A 9349-nucleotide genomic window follows, 5' to 3' on the forward strand; every position below is an offset into this window, starting at 1 on the left:
TCGAACCTCTGAAGAGCAGCCCTGCTCTTAACCACTGACCCATCTCAATTTTCTGAGCTCCGATGTGCCTTTATTTTTGCTTTTAGTGGTGAAGAATATCCTTAGTATAATTGGAATTCTGGGTAAGCATCCTCTTTTTTTGCCGCTCTAAAAAAACCATTCTGTTTGGGCTTTAGTAGTTTAAGTGACAGATTGCTGTTACTTGACTGACATTACTTCGAAGCTCTGGTAGCATTCTTTTTCTTTCTTTCTTGGTCTATTCGTTGGTTGGTTTTGTTTTTTAAGTCAGGATCACATTATGCTGCCCAATGGTAGGTCAATTATATTTGACTGGAATAATCTGTGACAATTATCTTGAGACAAAAATTTTAAAGCCTGACCGAGGACACTGGGGATGATATGAACAATTTAAAAAAATGAGAGTGAGATGATTTTTAGTGGTTGAATTTTGGAGACAGGATTTCTCTGTGTAGCCTTTGGCTGTCCTAGAACTTACTTTGTAGACCAGGATGGCCTCGAACTCACAGAGACCCACCTGCCTCTGTCTCCCAAGTACTGGAACTAAAGGTGTGCGCTACTACCTAGATTTACAATTCCTTTGTAATTTGTCTTTTAACATGTTATTATGTTACATATTGATTATTTCCAAATATAGAGCTAGGTGGAAGCTGCTTAGTCACACAGTAAATGGGTTTTGATATGGAAATTGCTTTTGTACTTAATGTCTGAAGGAACTATAGTGAATTGGAAAATAATCTGCTGAATGTTTATGAGGATAAAGATCTTGCTTATTTTAACTTTTGACAGCATGGTAAACAAAAGTGCTATTATCAAAATGACTTACATTATGTTTACAAACTGTAGTGGGGCGTTCTTACAATTTTAAGTTGAACTTATATGTAGCATTAAGTGCTGGGTAGTGAGGTCACATGTACACCTGTATTCAGACACTCTGCAGTCTGACATGGGGGCATCTTGAAGTTGAAGTGAGCATGGATTACATATCAAGACCCCAACACTATCCTGTACTCAATAATGATTAAGAAGAATAATTTTCATGGGTTGAAGAGCTTAGCAGCCATGTGCTGCTTGGTCTTGCAGAAGGTCTTCTTGGTTCCTAGCACCCAGCTCGCTGCTGCTGCAGTACTAAGGGTCCCATACCTCTGGTTCCCATGGTACCTACACTCATGTGCTCATAGCTACACAGACATAAGTATATGCATAATTTTAAAATTTTAAATAATAATTTTCATTCAGAAAAATTTTATCATTAAACAAAATCAAAGTTACAATCTATTACTGATATAATCACAAAACTAAAACTGAATGAGATCATGAAAGCAAAATGAAGTTGGTTATTGATATTCTTGGCTTGAAAACATGATAAGGTACCTTTTCTGTAGAACATCTGTATCAAAAGACTTTAAAGACAGCTAAGGTTTTCCCCCTCCCTGTTCTATGTGTATTTTCACTACCATCAGTTGTATCATTTAGCAGATTCTGATATAGGTTATACTGAATTGTTTTTTCTCAGCTTCTTTGAAAACATTTTTGCCTGTATTTCCACAATGGCTATCCTACAAGCTAACTTTGGAGTCACTTTGGTTTGAACACTTGCTCCTCCAACCAATTATCATGTTAGTAACACGTGTCACCTAGTCAAGGGTAAGAAAAACCACTCAAAGGGGCTGGAGAGATGGCTCAGAGGTTAAGAGTACTAACTGCTCTCTTCTGGAGGTCCTGAGTTCAATTCTCAGCAACCACATAATGACTCACACCTATCTGCAATGAGATCTGGTGTCCTATTTTGCAGGCAAAACACTACATACATAATAAATCTTAAAAAAAATAAAATTAAAAAAGGGTCCCGGGTTTCTTTGGGAACACCTTTTTTTTTTTTTTTTTTTGGTTTTTCGAGACAGGGGTTTCTCTGTGGTTTTGGAGCCTGTCCTGGAACTAGCTCTTGTAGACCAGGCTGGTCTCGAACTCAGAGATCCGCCTGCCTCTGCCTCCCGAGTTCCCGAGTGCTGGGATTAAAGGCGTGCGCCACCACCGCCCGGCTGGGAACACCTTTTTAAAAAAAGAAAAACTACTCAAGGCTGGGAGTGGTGGCACACGCCTTTAATACCAACACTCGGGAGACAGAGGCAGTGGACCATTGAGTTCAGGGTCAGCCTGGTCTACAAAGTGAGTTATGGGACAGCCAGAGCTATTACACAGAGAAATCCTGTCTCCAAAATGTATAAATGTGTTCTAAGAAATGAACACGCTCAATTAAAATCATATACTTAGCCAGGTGGTGGTGGAGCACACCTTTAATCCCAGCACTTGGGAGGCAGTGGCAGGTGGGTCTCCGTGAGTTCAAGTACAGCCTGGTCTACAGAGTGAGTTCTAGGACAGTCAAGGGCTGTTACACAGAGAAACCCTGTCTCCAAAAATCAAAAAAAACACTAAAAATCATCTCACTTTCATTGAGACCAGCCTGTTCTACAGAGCTTGTACCAGGACAGGCTCCAAAGCCACATAGAAAAACCCTGCCTCAAAAAGCAAAAACAAACAAACAAAAAGATATAGACTTTATAGACTTATAGACTACTGTTAGCATTTGGCAGCTCCTATCTGTGTGAAAGCACATCTTTCAAGATTAAATTCACAAAATCTCATTACAGATCAGTATCAACAGATGAGCACTTACAATCAAATTTTATGACCAACATTGAAACCGCTTACTTGAATCTTAAGTAAAATGTTGAATTCTATCCAAAAGAATTCCATCCCAGTAATTACAAAAAACAAACAAACAAAAAAACAACCCACCAAATTGTACTCACTACCATATTACAATTTTATTTGTTTGAAAAATTTCCAATACAGGTTTGTCTTTTAAACTAAAAAGGACCTGTGATGTGTCTCCGTGGAATCTTCCATGCACACTAACGTTTATCTTTCACTAACCATCACCTGTACTTTCTAAGTTACTCAAGACTCCCTTCTCTAAAACAGAGGACAGCAAGAAAACAAAAAGAACCAATTTGATCAGCTTTACATGTGTGTCTCACGAAATCTCAGTAATCTTCACTAACTACTGATATTTTTCTCTTTCATTTATGCCACTCCTCCCCTCTTCACCCCATCACTAACTAATGTCAGCTAATCTAGATTTCCTAAATTCTGCATAGCACAAAGGTCTACTAGCAACCAAAAATAAAACTTTACAGTGTTTTTCATGAATCCTCAAAGAGATTTGTGATACACTGTAAGTAAAAGCCATGCCCCTGTACACTGGCAAAACAGTGTAGTACAAAGAGTAAAGAATGTTGATAAACAGATTGGGATGAAATAGTTCAGGAATAAATAAGTACCCAGCTCAAAGCATGAACTCCTGTATTATTTTGACATCTGTTTGAGGGGACAAAAGCAATATGCTGAAAACTGTTGGCACTTTGACACTCACCAGGTCAGAGCTATCAACTACTGAGAATCCTGTGTGTTCACTGCCATGCAATTCAGTAAAACATTGTGATAAAACCAGTAAGAATGATCAATTAAGCCCAGCTCTTGCAATTACATCTTTAATCATCTATGAGAAAAGGCAAAGTATCCAAACATGTCGGCTGAAATACAACACAGTAATTGTCTCAAAGAAAAGCACGAGACTGACAAACTACTGCTACCAGACTTACATAATTAACAGATACTCTCAAAAACAAACAACACCCTGCCATGTCAAAGAAAATAGTTCTTTTGTAACCAATGATAAAATTCAAGATTTCAGTGTAAAAATTTAAATACTGGAAACTTTGTATCTATTCTCATAGCTCATCCAGTCTTAAGGTCTCTTCTGATGAGACTTCCATGGTTAACAAATAGAATTCTTGGATCTGTTGACATTTAATCAACTATATAATTCAGCTGAACCATTTTCCAAATGACCAATGTCTATCACCAAATCACGCATAGGGCTTCACTATCTTTACGGATCCTACTTTATCTAGAGAAAACAAGATCTGAAATGGTTATTTACTGGAAGTGGTGTCCAGAGGTTAGTTATAATCTGTACCTGACCAAAACTAAATCCCAGGAGACAAGAGTCCAAACATACCCTGACTAAACCATTTCTTGCCTACTGACACTGAAATTAATTCTGAAATTTCAGTTTCAGAAATACTCAATGGCAGTTTAGTCATATAAAGATACCTCGATGTTTCTATTTACTGGTATGAGTGTGCCATGTGGCCAATGAGAACTAGTCTGTTAAGTGATGAATGTAGGGTATGGTGACAGACATTTGTAATTCTAGTTACTTAAGAAACTAAGTCACAAGATTCAAAATTCAAGGTCTGTTTCAGATACAGGGCAAGCTCAAGGCCAGAATGGCTACTTTCTTAGCAACAATTTGTTAAAACAGAAATTAAAAGGCTGGAGAAGTAGGGCATTTGCCTAGCAAGCAAGCATAAAGTCCTTAGTTCAATCCCTAGAATTTAAAAGGTGTGCATGTGTGTATGTGCGTTAACAAATTTTTTTTGCTAGATGCAATTTAAGGTTTTCTTCATGAATACATTTATTTCTAAGTCCCAATCAATTCTTATCTTGAATTTGGAAACATCATAGAAAACTTCCTGGGCTAGGTTTAAGTAGCAAATTAAAAATATGTATAGATTGTTTTTCTCAAACTAACTTCCTTTATTTGCTGGAACTAATTAACAAGGGGGAGGGGTGATCTACGACTTAGTTTAAAAAAACAAGCACTATCTGTGCATACTAGACTAAACTCTCATCTAGAATAGTCAAGAGAAGGAAGGCTACCTCCAATGAGCTACTTTCAAGCTTGCTTTGATTTTTAATGGGTCCTGCCTCACGCCCACATTCAGTACGATGACTGATGCGGAGGTGGCTGAAGCAACTAGCCCTTCAACTTTTTTTTTTTTTTTAATTGTTGGGCTTGAATTTTAAGCAATTTTAACCAGTAAAAAAACTTTAGACAGTCTGCAAGTTTTTCAAAACGCTAAACAGAGTTATCATTTGACAAGGCAAATCCATTCGCAACAATACACTAAAGGGGACTGAAAGTCTAGGTCCCTGCAAAAACCTGAACCCAGAAGTTGAGAGCAGTACTGTCCACAATGGTCAAAAGAGAAAACAACTGAAACAGCCATCAACCAGTGACTACTTCTGAAAATTGGTACATAGACACAATGGAGTATTATCTAGCCATGAAAGGAATGAAGTACTAATACATTTTACAACAGGGATGAAACTTAAGAAACATTAAAGAGGCCCAGGAATCTTTGATCTCAGCAGCATCTCTGTGAGTTTGAGGCCAGCTAAGGCTACATAGTGACAACTTGTCTCAAAAATTTTTTAAAGGAAAGAAACTAGTTACAAAAGACCACATCATATACACTTTCATTTACATAAAATGTGCACAAACAGGCAAATCAATGGAGACAGATGAAGGGGAAAAAGAGAACAGGGCTTTTTTGGGATATGTGTGTGAAAATACTCTAAAACTGACTGTGGTGACAGCTGCAAAACATTGTGACCACACTAAAAATCACTACCATGCCAGCAATAGGCAAGCCCTATGGTACGTGAATTGCATCTCATAAAGCTGTCATTAAAAGCCAAGGTTTGGTGCTGGAGACATGGCTCAGCAGTTAAGAGCCTCTGAGGGCACCATTTGATTCTCCTCCCCAATGCATAGTAGTTCTACTTATCCCTTCTGACTTCTTCCAAAATAAACAGCATTTATAATGGGATCTAAAGCCCCTAGGGGATTCCCGCTTCCTCTCAAATACCTAGAGTAAACAACTAATTTTAGCAAAAATCCTTTACTGGGCTTTCTAGCTTACCTATACTAACTAGCCTTAATTTAAATAATCAACCAGTTAGGATAAACCACAAGAATATTGTGAGCTATGCTACAGAATCATTACAGGTGACAGAACAGTAGTTGTTTTTCATTTTAAGAAAAACTTAAAGCAAAATAAAATAATGGAGAAACATGCACCTTCTAAATAATGCACCAGTACTCTTATATTATACTAAATAATAGCATAATTTATTTAAATGTCCTTAAGGTTCTGTGAAATCATAACATCAAATAAACCCATAAAATGTACTTACTAAAAGTACACGTGTCTAACTAGCAACCAAATATAGTTTCTATATCTTTTTTTTTTTTAAGGAATATACCATGACACAGAGCAAGCATTTTAAAACGTGACTAGATCCAGGTCATTTTTTCCCCTTAATACAGAAAGTTTTACAAAGCCAAGTTTTTTTTTTTTCCTTTTGTTGTGTTTTAGTGACCTAGAATTTGCTATGTAGACCAGGCTGGCCTCAAACTCAGAAAGATCTGCCAGCTTTTGCCTACTCAGGGCTGGGATTAATGACATAAACCAGCCACATCTTTTGCCCAGCCCAAAGCAAACTTAACTGACAGATAACACTGCATATTTTTAGGTACAACATGTTTTTAGTGTATATATACTGGTTGAGCATATTGAATTCACAAATTTTATCTCACAAGGCTATCTTATTTGTGCTTAGAGCTCAGACCATATGTTCTCTTCACATTTTTCAATACAACAACCACTAACCTTGCTATGACAGAAGTCTTCTTAAATTTATTCTAACTATAATAATGTATCTTTTACTGGTCCAACTTTAATGTTACTTTCACTTAGGACACAAAAAATAGAAGTTACTCTGCTAGACAACTTTGCAAAATAGCATCCCTTGGATGAGTTAAATTAGCACGAAACAAAAGTCGACAAAAAAATTAACATTAAAAATACTCATTAGAAAATCCAAGTCTTTGACAATTATTTGAACAGGATTGGATTTGGGGAGGAAGGGAAGGACTGGCAATATTTCAGAGTAACGGAGATGTCAAGGAAAATAATCTTCAATTGGATAAAAAAAATGTAAAAAAACACTAATAAACTATCTTCAACATCAGAAGAGCAAGAAGGCTAGAAAATGCTGAACTCGCTTGTTTATCCTTGAGTGGAGATTTGTCTTATCTTTGAATTCTTGGTGCCTGGCACAGGAATCAATAAACACTTGCTATATTAGAAAAAAAGAACAATGTATCTTGACAAGAATTCTTACCCCAAAAGGGGGGTGGGGAGCGGTGACTGAAGCTAGAAGCTAGTATTAGGTTGCTTTCCCCCTTTTCTCTACAACTTTCACCCAACTAGTTAAAGCGTCTGTAATCACATAAAGGTACATTTGATTTAAAGGGCTCTAGATCAGTTTAAAATACATGAATCGCTATCAGGTGTTTATGAAAAATTCTAAATGAAAATAAACTGAGATACAATCAAATTTAAACTTAATGTAAAATTTAAAGTAGATGAAAACAGCGGTAGGCTTAAATTCCCTTTCGCCGGAGACTAACAAGATATAAAATTTTTAAATAACTCTATTTCCCTTATAGAGCTAGTCATGCACTATAAGCATAAATTTTTTTCTAAACAAATTTCTCATAGACCCAGCAAGATACTCCTATCAGTTATAAAGACCACAAAGTCCCGAGTGGTGAACACAGCAAGCACCAGGGGGCCTCCCAGGAATAACTTGATACTAAAGGAAAAGGTAAATAAGAAGGAGTTCCTGGTTTAAAAAAATAAAAAAGGCAACTTCTGCTGATAGAAAGCTTTAATATCCGAAGCAAATATACAAAGGTTTTTACAGCGGATAGAAGCGTTGCACTTTAGTTGAAAAAGTCCCTACACAATCGTCTTTGGTAAACTTCCAAACATATGCAAACTGCTTCGCTATAGTAAACAAAAGCAGTACACAGGCATTCATTAGGTGTCCGACGAAGAGGACTCTTAATCATTCAAAGAGACAATTCTTTTTTTTTACAAATCCCCCAAACAATTGGCGACGACGCGAATTTTAGAGTAAAAGGGTTCTTTTGACCAAGACCCGCCTTTAACTTTAAACAGTATCCCACAACAGATCAATCCGTTTAACTACTGGTCTCTCCATCAAGTCTTTTCTCATGTTCCCACCAATACAAAACTAATCAATAAAAAGCATGAGAGCCCGAAACTTCAAATGCTGCGAAGACTTGTAAAAATACCTTTTAAGCCCAGGAGAGGCTGTTACAACATTTACTAAGTTTGTGCAGAAATTAAACTCAGCTCAAACATGTTATAATTTTAAGGCCCCCCCCCATAATAATCCCCTTTCGGCTCCACGTATTCTCGCGTTTCGTATTTTTAACGGACATCTCCAAACCGATACAAGACTTTTACTATTTTTTTTTGTACGCCAGACAATAAATGGTAAACTAGTCATCCTATCCTCTCCTTACGCCGTTCTAGAGCATCCAGTTAAAAAAAAAAATGCAAACGATCCGAGCCGCGGACGTTTCTTTTTCTTTCTCTCTCTTTTCTTTTTTTTTTTTTTATGGTAAAATTCACTACCGGAACGACAATCGGAGGCAGCCAAGGGCAACCAACGCACAAAGAGAACAGAGAAGAAATACACATTCCACGGACACACAAAGCACAGCGGCAGGCATCGTCGCCCCTTCTAGGCAAGGGTTAGCGCAGGCCAGCACAGCGGCCCAGCGGAGTCCCGCCGCGGGGGCCCGGGCCTCGGCCCGGCCTCTCCGCCGGCCCGCCCGCCATCCAGCGCTCCGGGGCTTCCGGGACCACCTAGCCCGCCCGCCCTCCCGCCCTCTTGCCCGGGCTCGGCTCGAGCGGGAAGGGCCCCGGGATCCGGCGCCGCACTCACCCTCCAGCAGGCGGGTGATGAGGCTGTCCACGTTCAGCTCCCCGTCCGCCATCTTGTCGGCACCAGACTCTCCTCCCCGCAGCGGGAACAAGGGCTTCTCGGCGGTGGCGGCGGTGGTGGCAGCAGCGGCTCCGCGTTCTCACCTACGAGTCACGCGGCGTTTCGACCCCGGCTCCAACTCCCCCTGGGCGCGGGCCCTCCCCCCACCCCCTCCCCGCCGAGCAGCGAGGGCGCGCTCACACGCCCGGCGAAACCCACTAGAAATAAATAAATAAACAAGCGGGGCCCCACGAACCGGGCCGCGTCAGACCCCAGCAGCCACGGCCGCCGCCTCCTCCTTCTCCTCCTCCTCCTCCTCCTCCGGCTGCTCGGCACCGCCCAGCTCCGCAATGCTTGCTGGCGCCGCGGGTAGCCCCGCCCCCAGCGTCACTCCCTCCCTCTCCGCCCTGCACCCGCCTCGCTGCCGCGCTGAGCCGTGCGCACGCGCGCCACGTCCCCCTCCCCGCGGCTCAGGCTCCTGGCATTCGCCTCCGCCGCAGCTACCGCGCAGGTGCGGCTTCCTCCCGCGCCCGGTCCGCTGCACCCTACTGTCGCG

General features: G+C 40.3%; 1 protein-coding gene across 2 annotated transcripts in view; it reads right to left on the reverse strand.

Moving 5' to 3' along the window:
- The window catches only part of Ppp1cb (protein phosphatase 1 catalytic subunit beta), a 35358-nt gene extending 26225 nt beyond the window's left edge, over positions 1–9133 (reverse strand). Inside the window, exons 1-2 of one of the 2 annotated variants that reach the window (XM_026789667.1) lie at positions 9050–9133; positions 8755–8897 (exon numbers count right to left, since the gene is read on the reverse strand). In XM_026789667.1, the coding sequence (XP_026645468.1) occupies positions 8755–8806 (52 nt within the window). In that variant the 5' untranslated portion in view covers positions 8807–8897; positions 9050–9133. Of the gene's footprint in view, positions 1–8754 lie in introns of both variants that reach the window. The other variant, XM_013354047.2, reaches the window with a different exon arrangement.
- Between the last annotated feature and the right edge of the window lie 216 nt (positions 9134–9349).

The sequence above is a fragment of the Microtus ochrogaster genome, unplaced genomic scaffold (genome assembly GCF_000317375.1).
Source record: "Microtus ochrogaster isolate Prairie Vole_2 unplaced genomic scaffold, MicOch1.0 UNK26, whole genome shotgun sequence".
In the NCBI taxonomy this organism is placed as follows: domain Eukaryota; kingdom Metazoa; phylum Chordata; class Mammalia; order Rodentia; family Cricetidae; genus Microtus; species Microtus ochrogaster.